This window comes from Alligator sinensis, unplaced genomic scaffold (genome assembly GCF_000455745.1).
Source record: "Alligator sinensis unplaced genomic scaffold, ASM45574v1 scaffold538_1, whole genome shotgun sequence".
NCBI classification, from domain to species: Eukaryota; Metazoa; Chordata; order Crocodylia; family Alligatoridae; genus Alligator; species Alligator sinensis.
The window spans coordinates 34,526-54,731 of record NW_005842999.1 but is presented as its reverse complement, the minus strand read 5'-3'; the positions used below and the strand labels follow the sequence as shown (position 1 = coordinate 54,731).

The 20,206-nt window shown below is 45.1% G+C and overlaps 1 protein-coding gene across 3 annotated transcripts in view; it reads left to right on the top strand.

Moving 5' to 3' along the window:
* Positions 1–1,941: 1,941 nt before the first annotated feature.
* The window catches only part of CCDC58 (coiled-coil domain containing 58), a 19,312-nt gene continuing 1,047 nt past the window's right edge, over positions 1,942–20,206 (top strand). Inside the window, exons 1-3 of one of the 3 annotated variants that reach the window (XM_006036674.3) lie at positions 1,942–2,094; positions 3,287–3,433; positions 9,192–9,251. In XM_006036674.3, coding sequence (XP_006036736.1) covers positions 1,984–2,094; positions 3,287–3,433; positions 9,192–9,251 — 318 coding nt within the window. In that variant the 5' untranslated portion in view covers positions 1,942–1,983. Of the gene's footprint in view, positions 2,095–3,286; positions 3,434–8,365; positions 8,747–9,191; positions 9,252–20,206 lie in introns of those variants that run through there. The other 2 variants (XM_025193028.1, XM_006036675.3) reach the window with 2 other exon arrangements.

Genomic DNA, 20,206 nt, shown 5'->3' with positions numbered 1-20,206 from the left:
ATTCCTGCCCACATGCATGCATGCAGCTGCGCACATGCACATGGGTCCCCTGCATCCCGCTCCCCACAGCTCCAAGCAGCCCCTTGTGGGCTAGAATGCATCCCGCCTGCAAGGGGAAACCAGCCATTTCCCTGGCCCTGGGCCCCACTGGTTCATGCATTAATCTGCCTGTGACCAGCATGGGCAGCATGGAGACAGCTCCATATTTGATGCTGTTCCCCCAACACCAGCCACTCTCTCAGGGCAGGTCTACGCTGCTCTGAAAAGGGTTGGGGTGGAAGTGCTTCCCATGGGCCTTCCCCACAGGCATGGCCTCTTCGTGTTTTGCTGCTTGAACAGGGCTCTACTCTCAAAACTCTGCCTGTGTTTTCCAGGAATGAAGGGCCAGCATTGCCATTCCCAGCCAGGAGACCCAGTGTGTTTGTCCTGTAGCCTTGCTTGCTGGCCTGTTTGGTCATGGTTACAAGTCTAGTTTATTTAAATACCTGCTTCCTCTTTCATCTTCTTTCTAGCAGGTCCCTACTCTTGCTCTGGTATCACAGGTGAAAGGCAGCTCCATTCAAATATTAGTGCCACATCTTGCTCTCACATTCTTCATATAAAGTTTCTTGTGCTTCTTGACTAATTCATATCAAATGCAAAACGTGAAACAACTGTGCACTTCTGTAACCAGGGACTCTCATACGTTGTATCCCTTGAATCTGCAGTTTTTCCAAGACATTGCAGAATTCAGTACGTTTTGCTGTGAGATGTGCCAGTTTGCTGCAGTGTATATATTTTTTTTTCTTCTTTATTGTGGTAGTTTATAAGAACCTTAGTCCTTCCATTGTGGACCTTTATTTCACTAGGTATTGTACAAAAGATGGTCCCACCCCTATGGTGTTTTTTTCCTGTGATTTGTCTGTAGTTGTGCTGTCCAGCTTTTTCTGCTATGGGAGCTTAATTAGACATTTCCTGCAGCAGGTGCTTAGGAAGACACAGCAGGAGTGGATTGAGAGAGTGTGCTGTGCAGTGGCATAACTGCACTTCCTTTGGAAAGGAATGGACGAGCCACTGTCTAAGGAGCCCCTGGGGGCTTTTAAAAAAAGTCCTTGAAGTAAATTAGAGTCCCCCCCCCCCTCCCCCTGTTTTGTCCTGCATGCTCATAGGCATGTGCCCTCACCCTCCTCCCCAGCATACTGCTACTGCTTTTCTTGCTGTCTATGACCAGGAAAAGCTCCAAAGCCACTCAGAGCTGCATGCAGACTGGACTTAGCTGGGAATAGCCACAGTGGTGTTAGCAGTGATGTCAGGGCTGGGTTGTCCCACTCTGCTTGGTCCCTCCAGGAGTGGGAACTCCCAGCCCATTGCTACACTGCTGCTGCTCCCAGCTGAGCCCAGCTTCTGTAGCCTGGCTGGAGCAGTCAGGAGCAGCTTTGAAGCTTTTCCCTCCCCTAGGACAGAGGGGAAAGCAGCAGGCAGACAGGGGAGAGGGGAGAAGATGTGCCTTTGAGACTGGATGAGAGTCCAGCTTGTAGAAAGTGAACCAGAAATGCTGGCTAGCTGACTTGACTTGCCCTGTTTCAAGGGCAGCACAGCAATGGATACAGGGGAGGTAAGGAGGTGCTCAAGCAAGCTACAAGTTCCTTACTGGTGGCCATGGTAGACAGTACTGGGACTGAAGTCTGGAAAACCCTTAGGCTTGAAGAAGAGGAGAGTAGAGACAGGCTGCCTGGACCAGACAGTGGAATATTTTCCTTGGCAAATTTTAGATCCCTGAGTATCTCTGTGACCCACACATTAAAAAAAACAAACAAACAAAGAAAAAAGTTAAAGACTGTATTCAAGTACGTAGAGGTTGGCAATTTGTTTTAGCTACATTCTCTTGCCAACCTAATTTAGCTTCCTACCAAAATGTGCTTTGTTGTATAGTTTTTCTCTGACTTCCCAGTTGCACAAGTGTAAGCAAAGATTTCTTTTTAAGTACAGGAGTTGCTCAGGGTGATGAGGACAATTGATGACAGGATAGTCCATGAATTAAATACTACACTTCCAACAGCTTCCTTTGCAGGGAAAATCGATGCCAAGCAAACCTGTCAAGAGCTCTACAAATCTGTAAGTATATCTGCTCCTTTCTGTCCCAATCCCTGATGCTTTATTAAATATAGAGTCTAGTGAAGTAGAGCACCACATCCTTGTTTCTCAGAGAATTACTGGCCTGGCATGTAGCACGCTATGCATTCCTAAGTGGCCTACTTGATCTTCTATAGTCCCATGCATGTAACATTTACTTGACAGCAGATATACCATGCACATGTTTCTTTTGCTTTACAGTAATGTTCCTTCAGGATATAGTTCTGACCTCTGTGTGGCGATAGATAGTCCATTCATTGTCTCCATATAAATAGTGGTGCTGACATATTCCTGTGTTACTTTCTAAGTAGTCCGGTTCCTGTCAATATTTGATTCCCATCTGCTGTCACTTGTTAAATTCAGTTACTTGCTCCCTTGAGCATCAACGGGAATCAAACTATAATGGCAAATACCCAGATATCAAACCTTTTATATTGAGCACCTTCGACTCAGTGAACTAGCAGAGAGAGTTGTGGATAAGAATCAGGTACAAAGTACATAAACAACAAAGCAGGAGGGTTCATCAATGGGAAGCACCCCTAGGAGAGTTGTAACCTCAGAACTGGGTGTGGGTGGTTATGGTACAACCCTCCTGTCTGTTGCCCCACCTACTTCATTGTCAGAGACAATCTGTCTAAATGACTTGTACCCCAGGACAAAATTCAATGATTGTTGCTGGATGAGAGGGGAGAGTTTGCATGAGACATTTTCTATTTACAGAAAGCAAGAGAATACCATTTTAATAGCTTTATCTGTCTCTGCTGATATTGTGTTCTTATAGCACCTGCTTAGAAAGTTTCTTCATAGCATGTAGTATGAGGCTGACAGTGGTAAAGAAGCATGGTAAGGAAGCCAATATAGTTATATTACTGGAATTCATTTCCTTACCTGCTTTAGAATGGGAAGTAAGACCTGCCCCCAAAGGCAGTTGTCAGTTTGTAAGGAGCAGGATCTGCTTTTGGAAGAGGGAAGGGGTATTCTTCTTCCCTATGATGTGTGGAAGTGAGCTGTTCCACAGGCAGGACATGAGAAGCATTTGTGGGAAAACTGATACCATCAGAGCTATTTAGGCATCATCTTTTTTTATCTTGTTTTGTGATTTGAGGGTCTTTCTATTTCTTCTCTTGGGACATTTAACTTGTTGCTTTCATTCCCCCCCATACTCACCAACTAGCTGATGGAGGCTCATACCAGCAGGGAGATGATGATCAAAACTTGCATTGCTCAGACTTCCAATGTAGTAAAAGCTCTCCAAGAAGAGAGGGAGAAGGCTGAGAATGATATAGCATTGTTAAAGCAACTCAGAAAAGAGCAGACGAAGGTGAGTGGTAACATTTTAAGTCACAAAGGAAGTGTGGGTGGGTGGGTGGGTGGGTTGAGAGGGTGGTGGGGGGTTGTCTCTAGAAGATTGTTGGCCTGTATTGAAGTCTAGCTGAGATTAATTTGATCTAAAAAGTCTGAAGATTTGTGAATTTGTTTGGAGCAAGGATCAGCCTCTTCAGGCAACAAGACAGTACTGCCTACATTCTCTGAATGTCCTGCTTCAACCCCTGGTTGTGCTGATATACACAAAGATAAATGTGCACAGTACACCCACCTAATAATTACTTTAGTCAAAACCTACTAGCACCAGATAAGCTAAAAATGAAGGCCATTTCATATTCATATTTTTTATTCACTTTAAAATGCCTGCCAGTGTCTTACTTCTTTTCAGAACTTGAGAAAAGTAATGCATCCAAGAATTTGAAAATACACGCAATAAAACACAAACATTAGAAAACTAGGAAATTTCACTGTTTGAGTGCTGCCTTTTGTACCACACCTTGGTACAGCCTTAAATCAGCCCCCTTGTATCGTTGTCGTAATTCATTCCTTGGGTAGATGGGGCATCGCCACCCCATAACTCAATCTGTTAATTGGTACTTGTACTCAGTTTACCTGCAGTATTAGCCTATAATCATGTCCCTGGCAGTTTTGATTTGCAGTATTTTTGTGTATGAAATACAAATGCCAAGTAGAGAAATTTTTTCCAGACTTCACTAAGCAAGCTTGAGTCTGAATGAAATTGTCATAGCTCACAAATCTCCAGAAAAGAGGATTTGAATTTGTTTTTTCAGAACTCCAGGACCAGTTCCTGTTCTCCAAGCTATGGTTTGTGTGGGTTATGCAACCTATGTTGTTAAAAAAAAAAAAAAAAAAAAAAAAAAAAAAAAAAAAAAAAAAAAAAAAAAAAAAAAAAAAGATGACCACAAACTCCTGGAAGATTGATTCAGGCTCAACATTAGGAAAAACTTCTTCATAATCAGGGTGTCCAGACTGTGGAATAAGCTCCTCCAGAGGTGGTGCAATCGCCTGCCCTGGAAATCTTCAAGAGGAGACTAGACAGTCACCTTGCTGGGGTCACCTGACCCCCAGTTATCTTTTCTGCTTGGTGCAGGAGGCTGGACCCGATGATCTTCCGAGGTCCCCTCTGGCCTTACAATTTATGAATCTATGATCTCAGTAACTTAGAGCAAGTGTCTTTACCTCCAAGGCCTTACTAAAAAATCCTTTCTAGAGCCTACTAAACCAACCAGCAATAGTGTGATAACTGTTGAGTTTCAAAACTGGTTCCTAGTATCGCTGGACCGCCAAGCTAATGGATAGTCCAGTGGTACATTTTTGAGAGGTTCACAGTAATAGCATTTTCTAGTTTGGGGGATGGGGCAGCAGTTACAAAAACTATTCAAACCGGATCATGTTTTTACACATTTTTTAATCTTTGAAACCATGAGCCAAATGACTAAATATGTGTTGGACATAGATGTAGCTAATATTCAAGCCAATCTGGACTTTAGTTTTACCTCTATAGAGAGATTTTTTTATTTTTTTTCTTGCTCAGTGTATGACTTTACATTTAACCACACTGAAAATGTGTGCTGTTCGATTGCACTCAGCTACCAGGCAATCCATATCTTATTGTCCATGTCTTATTGTCTTCATTTTTCACCAGTTCTCCCAGTTTACATTATGTGCAGATGGTATCTGGAATCTGGAATTACTTTGTGGTTTTCAACCTATAGTCTGTGAGCCCCTTCAGGTCCACAGACTATGTCTAAGATAACTATGATATATCAAAAGTATGTGAATACCTAAACTTACAATTCAAACGGGTCTGCACCTTCATTCAAAATTTCCAAAGGGGGCCACACCTCCATTCACATTTTTTTTAGGGGGTTGCAAATGAAAAAAGATTGAAAATCACTGTTGTATGTAATTTAAAAAAAATAAATGACATAGGGCCAAGAACTGAACTTGTAATCTTATTTAAAAAAAAAGAGTTAGAAAAGATGTAGTTTCCATAAACCCATGGTGACTGTCATTACTCTTTGATATTTTATATTATATTGCAGCAGCAATGACAGGCCTCATCTCCCTACTTAACCCTGTGGTGTCTTTGGACAATATACTTTGTAGTTCTGCATCTTGGTTGATTGTGCATTTTTAGAAATAGGTTAGACAAATACTTGTATAAGATGATTTGGATAGGGATGACTCTGTCTTGAGCAAGGGGTTGGCCCACATGATGTCTGAAGGACCTTTCCAGCAATACTTCTGTTTCTACCTTCAATTCTCTCTCTCTCTCATATGCATCAAATCTTGTATTCACTTATTTTGCTTAGAATCAATGTCAGGTTGAAAGACCTAGCATTCCCCACATCATTCCATTTGTTTTAAGAGTTGGTGCAGCAGTACTTTCTTCCAGCTCTGTGCAACTTTAATGCTCCAGAGAGTTCCTTTCCCATCACCTGAATACCTTGCATCCAGAAGTTTTTATGCCTGAAAATATCTAACTTTAGTGTAGCTGCTATTTAACATACCCCCTTGCTGGGCAGCTTGTGTGTATATGTTTGGATTTGGGGGGTGGGAATCAGTGACCCTGCCTATGGAGGTTTTGTCTGTAGCTAGGGAGTGATAAAAGCTGAGCCTCAACAAGTTTTAGAATTAGGTTGGGGGCATGGGGGGCGGGGGGAATGACCCTAGATCTTCAGAATTTAAGATGCTTCATTTATGGGAGATTGAACACAAAACCAGAAAAACAAATTAGTTTGACCCAGATTTTCAATTATTTTTGTCATTACTAGTATAGAAAGCTGACATAGTAGGTTTAGGACTGGGTAAAATTTGGAAATTGAACACAAGTACTTTTGCATCTTTAAACTTTCTGCTTCTTTGGAGAATGCCTGCATGGCCCTAATATAGACTTTGTAAGGCAGGCTTAAGTCCTTCAGAAAGAGTGAGTTGGCCATGTAGGCTCCAGGAAGACTGCAGTATGTGCACTCTTGGAAATCTGGATGGAGTATATTTCCTGAACTACAGGTACATGACTCTGGAAGGGTTAGGGAAGCAGGATCCTTTTGTGTGCTGTGAGGTTCTGCTGCCTCCCTCCATCTACTTTTGGCAGTAGTAAGATCCTGTTTCTGATGTTTCAAAATTCTGCCTTTTAAGGGAAGCTTTTCCTAATCCTCTGTCAGTTAATGGTGTGGGTCATATCTGCCTTAATGTAACTTCAGATAACCTCATTATTCATACGAATATTTCTTGAAGTCTTCTAAACCCTTAAACTCTTTCAACAGTGAGTTCTGTAATGTCTCATGGCAACAAAGTCCACATGGTGGTTAGCAGAACTGTGCATTAGTGCAGGGGTGGCCAGCTTGTGGCAGGAGTGCTACGAGTAGCACAGACAAGATCTTTTGGGTGAATCTGATATCTTTTATTAGACCAACTTAAATAGTTGGAAAAATTTTTTAGCAAGCTTTCGGGTTTAAAAACCCTTTGTCAGGCTAAGGAGGTCTCTGCAGTTGGTGTGTGCTCTTCCTGGATGGAATGAAAAGCAAAGAAGCCAGAGGCTGGGCTTGTATGCATACAAGACAGATGGTTAGTGAAGATGTAAATTGAGGAGCCAGTGGGTGAGAAACAGGCTGGGTTGGGGGTGGGGGTGAGGATGAATGTAGGAGTTAAATAGTGGAGAGGTACCTGGGGAGTCGGATGTCAGGCAGGTTATAATGCATCATAAATCTAGTGTCTATATTTAGTCCATGATTTTTTGTATCCAGGAGGTTGATGAAGTGAAGTTCATAGGCTCGTCTCTGAGAAATGTTTTGTAAGTTTCCTTTGAGGATTAGAACTGAGAGATTGGAGAGTCTGATTACTTTATCTTCTGCTTCTTCCAATTTTGGATTTATTGAACTTAGCACTGAAATCACAGGTCTTCTTATCAATCCATCATGATCTGCTCACTGAAATCAAAGGGAAGTTTTCTGTCTACATCTAAAGTCACTGAGCCTATCGGCATACATGTTCTCTTACTAAAGTAACTTGAACAGCAGTATTCTCTGAAAGTACCATAAATCTTTCTCAGGTAGGACATCTTTAGGAAATGGTTAATATTTTCTGTTTGGATATTTTGTAAAGGGTATGATCTTTATCAACCTGTCAGGTTCTTAAAGATGGATTATAATTTAAAACAGTCTGGAGTCTTTAAGTAATGTCACTTAGCAGTCATGTCAGCATTTCAAAAATATCCATTTCTGTTTATCCAGACTTTGAGGTTTTTGAAGGGATTACTTTGTCTGTTTTTGCCATTTGTGGAACAAACAGTTTAACCTAAGAGCTTAAAGTAGTCACTGATCCTTTAGCACAAAGGTCATATTCTTTCTTTTTAAAGGTGCTGGCTAAGATTTGCTTTTAAGAAACGAGGGCCTTAGAGAGGGATTTTATAAGGTACAAATGGCAGTTCAGTGCTAAATTTCTCTATGATTGACTTGCAAACTGTATTTTTAATTTTACCCCAGTTTGTATATGCATTGTGACACAATTTTAAAAATGTTTTGATTGCACATTACCAGTTCTGTAGGACTCCCAGTGTGCTGCACGAAAGACATAGTTTTTTCCAATTAAAACACTGGAATGGAACCTAGGATAGCTTTTAGTCTTGGCTTTGTTACAGACTTCCTGTGTGACTTTAATAGTGCATATGGGCAAGGGACCAAAACTAAGGTTGCACAGCTAACCTTTATTTTGTAATAAATAATTTAAGTGCTTGACACTTCAGCCTTAACTTGTTTCTTGGACCCACCTGCTATAGGGGCCTGTTTATTGCTTATTAATTTGCACAAATAGTACTCATTGGAGAAAGATGTTGCTTCTCATTAACTATTTCTACCAGGCAGTTGCCTTCATGGATCTATATTCTTAACTCTCTTTATTGCAGGCATACCTGACTGGGGTGCTGGAATGGCGGCAGGAGAGCAAGGGCCTTCAAACTTGTGGAGCGCAGCAGAGGCAGAATGCAATTGCAAGAGAGGTGTCGCTGTCAAAAGCTAGGTTAACCTCCCTTGGCCCTGCAACTGCTTCAGTTTTGTATTGAGTGAGAATCCAAAGCCCTGAATTTGGTGGCAACTGCAGGGGTAGGGGGGGATTAACCTGGCTTTTGACAGTGACACCTAACACCACCTCCTGCATCAATGTCCTTCTTCCTCACATATATTCCTTCTACTCTATGTTGTGAAGGCTTAAGACCCTCTGTTCCATTCTGGCACCTCCCTTTACTGAAAGCCTGGGACTTGTGTGCCACTCACAACTGCCTGTGCCATTTGTGGCATGTGTGTCACAGGTTGGCCACCTCTGTCTTATTAGTACAGGGGCGGGCAATTATTGTGGGCAGAGGGCCACTTACTGAGTTTTGGCAAGCCATTGAGGGCTGCATGATAGGCAGTCAGGGGCAGATAAATACTAATTTTCTAAATTTTTTAGGGGCCCCGCGGGTCGGATAGAATGGCCTGGTGGGCCACATTTTGCCCACCCCTGTATTAGTATCTTCAGTCTTTGATAGATCCTTGACTGAGTGGCGGGAACTGTAAAACTCATTTACTGTAGGCTTGAGCCTGTATGATGAAGGAGGATGCTTGCCTATGCTTGATGGGCACATTGAGCGAGGAAGTTTTCATGGCATATGAATAGATTGGAGGACTGGTCATTCTGGTTATTGTATTGTATGACTAATGAGTGTGTTTTGTCTTCTTTCTCATTTTTTGCAGTTGAAATTGATGCAATCAGAGTTGAATGTTGAAGAAGTGGTGAATGACAGAAGCTGGAAGGTACTAGGCAATTATTATAGTAAACATAAGTCATACTTATGACTTCTATGTATATGTTCAGAATGATGTGTGACCATGATGCATGAAAGGGTAATGAGGCAGGTGTCTAGTGGGGTGGATGAACTGGCAGGCAGGTAGTTCTGTGGATTCATCACTAAAGTCATGGCTCTGCCTCCTTTTGTGGCCTTCCCTGACAGAATTGGGAAGGTAACATCCTTCCTTTCTCCCCCTTCTTCCCCACATCCTCAAAGGTGTGTGTGTGTTTGGGAGGGGGCGCAGGGGAAAGTACATTACCATTCCAGTTACCAGGAATCTCATCTTCATCATCAGGGATCCTGGTTTTCCCTGATAAAAAATTGCAAATTCTCTGATTTAAAAAAACCCAAATCCGTGATTAAAATGAAAAGTCCTCTCAGTGTGTACACACCCCCACCTCCCCCGATTTCTGTTCTGTGCTGGTATAGGTTACTGGTCTCATCGGTGCTTGAGTCAACTTAGTGGCCAGCTAAGTTGATCACGAGTGGGAGCCGGGCTTTTATTGGTCCGTCTTGTCAGGTGAACCGATGCTCCATGATGTTATGCAGAAGAAGACCCAAAATTGACATGTCTAGTCCCACTTTTTATAGTCCTATCAGTTCATTCAGTCCTCTGGGCTTTTGCTGTGTTACCACTGTGTTTCTCTTTGAAGGTGGATTGATGTTGTTCTCTCGCTGTTCTGGGGCAAATCTTCTTGTTTTGGTCTCTTATCTGTCTGCATTCTTCAGCCAGTCACCAACTGGTGTTTTCCTTTTCCACAGCCACACTCTCACCCATTTCCTCACACATGCAGCGTACAAAGGAGTGAAAGGTTGAACACTTATGTCAAGCTACAGAGCAATACAAAATGGAGTTTCTTAAGGCAATGCAAAACTCAAGAACACCCCCCCACCCCCCCATCAAGATAATACACAAGATTAAGGCAATAGGCAAAAGTCTATCTCCATGTTATTTACCTAACTTAAAGCTGGTATTTATGCCATTTCCATAACAACAGGCAACAGCAGGGCCACACAGCTGCTTGCCACTGTCAGATCCACCCTTCCCTGGCGATGCATCCCATGTGCATGTGGCAGCAGTGAGAGGCACAACTCTGTGCTGCCGCCCCTGCTGCTGTTGCGCAGGTAGGGGACGCATTGCCTGGGCAGTGCAGTGCTTGCAGCTGCAAGCAGATCCCTATGAGGCCTCGCTGTTGCCTGCAACGCTGGGTTGCACCCACAGGGCTGTGGAGGCCTTGGGGGAGGGCAGTAGGGCAGGAGTCCGAGCTTGCAGCAGTCAGTCCGCCCCATCCCTGCCGCGTGCATAGAACTGGGGGGCATGGGTCACCCCTGGGAGTTCACACAGCAATGAGGAGCTGGCCCCACCTCCACACCTCCCAGGTGAGCCACCCATGGCCCCATCCAGCTCCCTGCTGGGGCCCTGCAGCCGTGCATTGCAGCCCCAGGCCCTAAGCCCTACACATTGCCTGGCTGGCCAGCAGGCTGAGTTCCAGCACTGCCCAACTCCCTCCCTCCTGATGTGGGGCCTCAATTCCCCATTGCCCCAGCTCTCCCTACTTACCTACAGGAGCTGCTTTCCAGGCTGCCTGGCAGCCATGTGCATATACATGCACGTGATGCCCCCTGCCTAAGTGCCCTTCTTCTGCTTCCCCCAACCCCTTGTACGCTGAAACTCTGCTAGCTGGCACAGAGCTCTTTGCAAAACTGCAAAATCAGTGGGTTTCTTCCCTAAAATGAGAAATCTGCGTTTTCATCTGGTTAAAGGGGAAATCTGTGTTTTACTCTATTTTTCCATGGGAACTAGAAAACCCGGATCCCTGTTCATCATGAGGAACTATAAGGAAATAGGGAACTAGCATCTGAGAGTGCTCATGTTTGATTGAACAACACTAAGATGTTTTCTTTAATATCAGTTTTTGTTTCTCATAAGGAGGGAGAGACTTTAGCAGTAAAGCAAGTTTTATTTCTTGTTTTGTCACCAGTTTAGTGTGCAGTTTTGGACTTCTAACTTCAAACCTACTCTATTTGCCAATGGGTTAAAAGCATTGTTGCTGATATTTGTCTAACAATACTGAAATCTATGTGCAGTAGAGCAGGGGGCATCAAACATATGGCTTGCAGGCAAAATCAGGGCCATGGAGCCATATCATCCAGCCCCCAGTGCTGCCTGTGGATATCAGAGTGACCCACAAGCAGCATGCAGGGTATGCCAGATTGCCTCGTGCACTTTGCGGGGCACCCATTCCAGCTCACATCCTAGAGCAGTAGAAGAACGGCTGCTGTTAGCAGCACAGCGTCAGAGTATCTGCATGCCAGTCTTGGGCTGTGCTGCATGGCCCCATGGTGGCTGAAGCAGGCAGGACCATACTGCTTGCAGTACCCACTCCAGCTCAGGGTGGATTGATTTAAATTAGGTCAATTTAAATCATAATTTACATCACGAAGCCAAGAGCCCAGTTTAAATAATTGATTTTTTTCAACTCTCCCACTGTTTATTTTTGTTTGTTTTTTAACGAAAGGTGAATTTTCATTGGTTAAAACAAGTTGATTTACAACTAAATAGAGTTTTTGCAGTAGATTTGGTGTATATGTTTCCACTGCTCCTTACTCTTCTCCCTTTCCCTTTTCCACACAAGAAATTAACAACAGGGTGGTGAATCACTGGAATGATTACCTAGAGAGGTGGTGAAACCTTCATTCTTGGAGGTTTTTAAGGCCTGGCTTGACAAAGCCCTGACTGAAATGATCTAGTTAGGATGGTCTTGCTTTGAGCAGGGGTTTAGAGTAGATGACCTCCTAAGATCCCTTCCAACCCTAATTTTCTATAATTCTATAACAAACCAAACTCCTTCTCTCTGGGTGCATCTACATGTATGTATTAATGTGCAGCAATAAACTCTGGCACATATGCCAGAGCCAATTGCTCCTGGGCACTGTGTTTACCCATGTACATGGGACTCTAGCATGTTGAGCCAGGTTGGTGCAGTAGTGGCTGGCAGGTAGCCCGGGTGGGTTAGCTTGCCAGCCCATGGCTGTTCCAACCCAGCTTAATGTGCTGTGGAGGGGCTGGTTGGGGCACAAGGATGCTCCAGTGTGGGGTTAAGTGGAAGGCAGCCTCTGCACTGAAGCACAGTTGTGAATCAGTCACCTGGGCAGTGTCTAAACATGCACTGCTGCACGCAAAAAAGGTCCGCAGCAGGACAGTACTTGTATTTACAAGTACCGACCTTCTGTGGAGTTCATTAGTTTTCTGTAGCCTAATAGGGCCACACATGTAGATGCTGAGATGTTTACTGCAGAGCTAATTAGTCAGCTCTGCAGTAAACCTCCTGTGACAGCCTACTGAACCATTCACTCCCCTCCCCCAAAAACTCTACCTCTTTACCAGTCCATGATTTTTGCTGTTGTAACCCCCTAGGCTTGTGTGCTGTGGTATTTTAGTTTAGAGACATGCATAGAGCACTTGAAGTTAGTATTTACAACTCTGTACATATGCAGAGGAACCAAGAAAGGCCATTTAACTGAAGTACCCAGAAGTATTCAGTAGCAAGGGTTGGCAGTTACTGAGCAGACGCTTGTTTTTTCATGAGCCGGAGAATAAGCCGCCATTAAGCATGCAGAGTCCTGTGTATTCATAATTTCAGAGCTGAGATGATCACAGCTCAGATAGAGCCAATGAAACAGAAGTTTTGATGCCATCCAGGTGGGCTCTGTGGATTATCTTGATCAAGGAGGACACATGATGGTGTCTGCTGGAGTCAAAGGCCAGGTCCCAAAATTTGTGATGACTTTGCTGCTCCTTTGCATACAATAGTTTAGACCCTGCAACCCTTGGAGGGTCAGGCCCGTAATACATGAAACATGCCATATTTTTAAAGCTTGACCTCAGAAGTTATATGTTTTCCCATCATTCTTATATAGAAGAAAATCAGCCTTTAACTCAAGAGATTTTAGTGTAGAGGCTCATGGACTCAATGTGTTATTTTATTTGAATTACTTTAATAGATTGTACTACATTTATACCTTACCTTATGCTATATTAAATTCACATTTCATTAAGCTGGTTTATTTTTAAAGAGGAAAACTTACAAAAAATCCAATTTAAATGTAAGAAAAATCCATGTTTTTTAAAGGATGATTAAAAAAAAACAAACCCCAACCCTGCTCCAGATCCAGAATGCAGGGTAGTCTGACCTGCAAACTGTCTCTGTGCCACTCATCCTGCAGTAGCGGGTTAGCCTAGTTATGCTAGGGGCTGTACCAAGGTGATGGATTCTTCCACATGTTAGGTCGCATCCGTTTATCATTTTGCAGTTAATATTCCTGTTTTGAAAGCTTTTCCTTTTTCTCCCCTGTTGCTGGGCAAAAGAAAAATGAGAAATTCTCTCTATTTTTGGTTATAGGACAAAACCAGAAACTGACTCTGTTAAATGCTAACAGGGCAGAATCAGACTAACCAGGCAGAACTGGTTTTCACCACTGTCAGAAAAGTAAGTTTGCTTGCTTGTTCTGAAGAAAAGCTACTTTTTGTGCTAATTATCTTTACTTTCATAGATTGTTAGGGGCTGGAAGGGACCTTGCAGATCATTGGGTCCAGCCCCCCCCCTCTCTAGGCAGGAAGACAACTGGGGTCAAGTGACCCCAGTGAGGTGACTGTCCAGTCTTCTCTTGAAAACCTCCAGGGTAGGTGACTGTACCACCTCTGAAGGAGTTTTTCCTGGTATTAAGCCTGAAGCAGCCTTCCAACAGTTTGTATCCATTGGTCCTGGTCTTCCCCAGGGGTACCCTAGTGAACAGTTGTTCTGAGCTCCTGATACACTGATATAGCGGTATGCTACTATCAAGTCCCCTCTCAACCATCTCTTCTTTAGGCTAAAGAGGCCCAGGTCCCTCAGCCTATCCTCGTATGGCTTGCCTTGCAAGTCCCTGATCTTATGGGTGGCTCTTTTCTGGACCCTCTCAAGTTTTTCCACATCCTTATTAAAGTGCAGCACCCAGAACTGGACACAGTACTCCAACTGCAGTCTCACCACTGCTGAGTACAATGGGAGTATCACTTCCTTAGTTTTACATGAGATGCATTGGATGATGCATGCCAGCTTGTTGTTTGCCCTGCTGGCCACTGCATCGCATTGACAGTTCATATTCATGCGATGGTCAATCATTACCCCTAGGTTCCTTTCGGTCATGGTGCAAGTCAAGGTGTCACCACTGAGCCTGTAGGTATGCTGAGGGTTGTTTGCCCCCAGATGGAGCACCTTACACTTGGAAGTGTTAAACTTCATCTGGTTTATCAAGAGTCTGCCCAACTCTTGAGCCTGTCCAGGTCCGCCTGTATCTGCAACCTATCTTCTGACATGACACAGCCCCATAACTTGGTGTTGTCTGCGAACTTGGCCAGTGAGCTTTTCACTCCCCCAACCAAATCACTGATAAAGATGTTGAAAAGCACCGGTCTAAGCATGGACCCCTGAAGGACACCATGGGCCACTTCACGCTGAGACAACACGGATCTGTTCATGAGAACTCCTTGGGTCCTACCGTGTAGCCAGTTTCCCACCCACTGAACCGTCGAGCAGCTGAGCCCACAATCTTCCAGTTTTCCCACTAGATCATTTTGTTCATTTTAAATAGCCAGTTAAGAAGTGACTATTTCTGTGAAGTACTTGGAGGATTAGTGTAGCTTACCAGCAAAAGAGATGCTCTTTTATGGGAATGTCTGCCTGTGGGTTTGAGTCCAGCTATTATGCAGCCAGCAGGTAGTATTCAAAAGAAAACACACCCATGGGCACCAGCCCCTGGGGTTTGAATTGCAGGAATCTTTGTAGATAAAAAAGGAAAAATACCTCATAGTGTATGCACATGTATGTTTGGAACCCTTTCAAAAGGGGAACATTTCAAAGGACAGCACCTGTTAACTTCCAGTTGTTCAATGTGAACAAGCTGAGAAAGATTCAAATGCAGCAGAACAGCTCCAGCTTTTATGGTGGCCTCTTTTAAGATGGTTTTTAACTGTAGGTTCCTCCATTTTCTCTATCGGTGAAATGGGGCAAACTTCTGGGAGGTTGTAAGGGTTAATCAGTTAACACTTAAAGTGCTTTAAGATCCTTAAATGGTTTAGGGATGTGAAAGCTTAACCAATTAATCGTTTAACTGATAAATGCAGTGATAACTGATTTCAGGGGCATTGGTTATAGCTGTGTTGGTCTAAGGACATAGGTAGACAAGGTTCTTTGGGTAAATGTGATATCTTTTATTAGACCAGCTAAGTAGTTGGAAAAATTGTTTTTTGCAAGCTTTTGGGCACAAATACCCTTCTTCAGGCATAGGGAGAGGCTGCTGGTGTTTTGTGTGTTCTCCTGGGTGAAATAGAAGCCAATGTGCAAAATGCAGGTCTGTGAAAATTCAAATATGTGCAGTGAGAATCAGAGGGGATGGGAGACAATAGGTGTGAGACGGATAGGTTGGGAGGGAAAGGGGGGAATGTTGACCTGGTGATGACATGTAGAGAACTTACCTGGGGTTATAGGATTATGCTACCTCCTTCCCCTTCCCTCTCTGCCCCCCACCCCCAAGGGCTCTGAGAGCTGCTGTGTTATTAGTTAATCATTTAACCAATATAATTAGAGGTTAAACCAATATTTTAAATTATATTTACTCCCTAAAATGGACAGGACTTTTTAGCTTTACCTAATCCAGGGGTAGGCAGCCCCCAGCATGGGTGCCAGCATGTGGCACTCGAAGGCATTTTGCTTGGCACATGCCTCAGGGCGAATGGCAGGATAGGGGCCAGGACTACACTGCCACAACAAGGATCGGGCCCCTCGTGGTTCCTCTGCCATCTGCCCCTGGCATGCCAACATCTTACAAGTCAAGGTCGTGGTTGTTTTTGGCACTCTGCCCAAAAATGTTGCTGACCCCTGACCTAAGCATTGCAGTCAAAAGTACTAACACTTGTGGTTGTGGGTCCTTTGATTTTTATTCCCAGGCATTAAGGATTCCTAAGCATCCTAACTACTAACTTCTAAAAAAGTTGTCTGGCATGCAGTGATAATTTGGAGGCTGCAAGGCAGTATATATCCCAAGTACATCCTGAGTTTCCATATTGCAATAATTTGCAGCTTATCTTTCAGTACTTTGCTTAAACAATATATATAGGCTATTTATCATATACAGATCAAGTAAAAAAAACAATTAAAATCAAGCCAAAGTAGGCCTGGCTTTGCAATGCATGTTGCAACATATGTTGCAAGTCACAATTTTTCATGAATGTTGTGGGAAAGCCTTAAAAATCACTTCCCCATAAATAGCCTAGCCCTAGGAATTGGAGTTTTTGGAAAGAAAGATTTAAAAATGATATATTTAAAATTATTTCTCTTACTTCTATAAAGTGAGCCATTGTTTGCTAAAAACTACCAATAGCTAGAAGGTCACAATCAGAATATGTATGAAACATACATATGAGAGAGGATGGGAGACAATAAGTGTGAGACTGGGAGGGAAAGTGGGGAATGTTGACCTGGTGATAGAATGTAGCTGGTAAAATGCAGAGAAGTCACCTGGGATTATAAGATTGGGTTTGGTGCCTACCCTACTTTAGATCTTAAATGCTAAATAAAATCAGATCTGGGAAGAATACTATGGGAGCTTCAAACAAACAAAAAAAATGGTATTGCAAGAAGTGGCATCTACTAGCTTGGCTCACTGCTGAGTCAGTACCTTATTTTGACACTAGGTGGCAATCTTGCTGAGTTTTGGGTCTTACCTTTGGGCACACAAAAACCAAAGTAATAAGTAACTCATAAGCAGGGTTTTAATTATTTGATGCAAGTCTGAGCATAGACTTTATTTAGGATGTGTGTCTATTTAAAAGCTGTTTTTATCGTCTCTTTTTGTAGCAAACCATCTACAAATGTGTTTAATTTCTTGTGTAAAGCCTTCAGTTAGAGCAGGGGTGTCCAACCTTTTTGAATGTGGGGCTGGATCACAAACTTTTTATCACCCAGTGGGCCAGTGAGCCATATTCAAAGACCTCACAGGAAGTGGTATCACATCAGGAAGTGATGTCACGTGACCTTTGACACCAATGAAGTTGCAGGAAGTGACAATGAAATGGGTCTGGAAATGTGGTTTAAAATCCCAAATAAAAACAGTATAAAAGCAACAATGAAATAATACCAAACACTTGACTAAAATAAACACTTAGGTTACAGCAGCAAGCATTTTTGGCATTCCTCCCTTGTCAGCCTGGCAGCTTTGCAGGGAAAGGGGCCAGGCCTTGGATGCTGCTTGGTGCCCTGGCCACATTTTGCCCAAACCCATCCTCCCAGACACTTGCTGCTTGGAAAGAAACAGGCTAGAATCAGGGGCTCAAACCCCCTTCTGGCTGCCTTGGCCTGAGTTCCTCAGAGTTTTGCATCCTATTATTATTTTTTAAAGGTGGAGGTGGCTGAGACCTCTCGCCTGTACCACACAAGGCTTCTGAGACAGAAGGGTGCCCATTATGCTGCCCTGGTGGCTGTGGACACTGCCTTGGAGAGGGAGGCGAAAGGTCAGGGATGCCCCTGGCTTCCCTGCATTGTTCCCTAGCCTCCTCCAGCTGAGCCTTCTCTAGTGCAACCTTGTATTAACTTTTTTTTACTTTTTGGGCCCCTGTGCCCCCTCGGCTGTGCCCATACAGGCTGGGAGGGAGATGGCCTCCATCTGCAGTGTTTGGTGGCTCTGGGCCGGGGGTGCAGCTGCAAGGCAGCCGAGTTGGTGCAGGGTGGCCTGTGGCCCTGTGTGGGCAGAGCTGTCTGCTTGGGGGCAGCTGGAGGGGTTTAGTATTCTTTTCCTGGGTACAAGCCTCTTTGAGAAGATCATCAAGGAGCACATTTGTGATGGGCCGGCATCCGAGATGATGCTCAGGGGCAATCAGCATGGATTTATTAGGGGGAGATCATGTCAGACCAACCTGATTGCCTTTTATGATCAGGTCACAAAGGCCATGGATGCAGGTGTCGCGGTGGATGTAGTCTTTCTGGACTTCAGCAAGGCCTTTGACACCGTCTCTCACCCCATCCTAATTAATAAACTAGGCGACTGTGGCATAGATGCCTACACAGTCAGATGGATTGCAGATTGGCTGAAGGGTCGCACTCAGAGGGTGGTGGTGGATGGATCATACTCGACTTGGGGGGAGGTGGGTAGTGGAGTCCCCCAGGGCTCGGTCCTGGGGCCTGCGCTGTTCAATTTCTTCATCAGCGATCTTGATGTTGGGGTGGAAAGCAACCTGTTTAAATTCGCTGATGACACCAAAATTTGGGGGGAGGTGAGCACGCTAGCAGGGAGAGAGAGATTGCAGAAGGATCTGGATAGGTTACAGGGGTGGGCAAACAGGAACAGGATGTGTTTCAATACGGACAAGTGCAGGGTGCTGCACTTGGGTAGTAGGAACCAGCAGCACACTTATACGATGGGGAACTCCCTACTTGAGAGCACGGAGGCGGAAAGGGATCTTGGTGTCATTATTGACTCCAAGATGAACATGGGCCGACAATGCGAGGTCATGGTTGGCAGGGCTAACCGGACCTTGTCGTGCATCCACAGGTGCATCTCGAGTAGAGCCAGGGAGGTGATCCTCCCCCTCTATGCGACGCTGGTCAGGCCGCAGCTGGAGTATTGTGTCCAGTTCTGTGCGCCCCATTTCAGGAGGGATGTGGACAACATGGAGAGGGTCCAGAGGAGGGCCACCCGCATGATCCGGGGACAACAGGGCAGACCCTCCAGTGAGAGACTGCGGGACTTGAACCTATTCAGCCTCCACAAGAGAAGGCTGAGGGGGGACCTGGTGACCGTCTATAAACTCACTAGGGGGAACCAGAAGGGTTTGGGGGAGACGCTGTTTCCCCTAGCCCCCGCTGGCATAACAAGGAGTAATGGACACAAGTTGCTGGAGAGGAGGTACAGATTGGACATCCGAAAAAACTACTTCACAGTTAGGGCGGCTAGGAGCTGGAACCAACTTCCAAGGGAGGTGGTGCTGGCCCCTACCCTGGGGATCTTTAAGAAGAGGCTGGATACCTACCTGGCTGGACTCATTTGAGTCCCGTTTTTTGTTTAGGGTTCTTTTGTTGTTCTCCCGCCCTGGCGGGGGATCGGGCTAGAAGATCTATTAGGTCCCTTCCGACCCTAAAACTATGAAACCTTGTCTGCCTTTGTGACCTTTTAGCACTTTAGCTGGCTGCAAAGAACAGGGGATATAATAAAAAAAATTACCTACTTAAAACATTTATTGTTGATTCAGATGTCAGCTGCACGTTCATGGGCATGACATATTCTATAGTGAAACATCGGCCACGCTCCTCACCTGCAGGAAGGAGAATCTGAATCATGGGCCCCACCCGCAGCAACTAGCTCCTGCCCCAGACTGAGGCGAGGCCGCCGGAGGAAGCGGCGACTGGTCCTGCCCGGGCTGTGCAGCGCCAGGCTCTTCCCCCCGGTTCTTCTCCAGCAATGGCAGCAGGCGCTGCAGCTGCTGCCCCACATGCCGGCGCCGGGCAGCCCTTCCGCAGCCAGGAGCCAGGTAATACTGCGCTGCCCCCTGCGTAGAGCACCTCTGGACCGGGCTCCTCCTGCCTCCCGCCTAGCCCGGTGGGATCTTACCTTGTGCCTCCATCTGCCATGCACGCGTAGGGCGCGGGCCATGCTGCAGCTCCCCCGGCCAGGGCTAAGGGGCGGAGCCAGAGAAGAAGCTGCATGCATTCTATCCAGCTCGTCTAATCAGGCGCGGCTGGGGCAGCCCTGCGCTGCGTCGTGCAGCCCTTGGGGCAGCGGCGGCGGAACCTGGCTCACTGATGAGCCCAGCCCCACGGGGGTAAGCAGCTCCCCTCCCTTGGCTGCTGGCTGGGGGCCCGCAGGCCGGCCCCCGGGGCCCCGCCT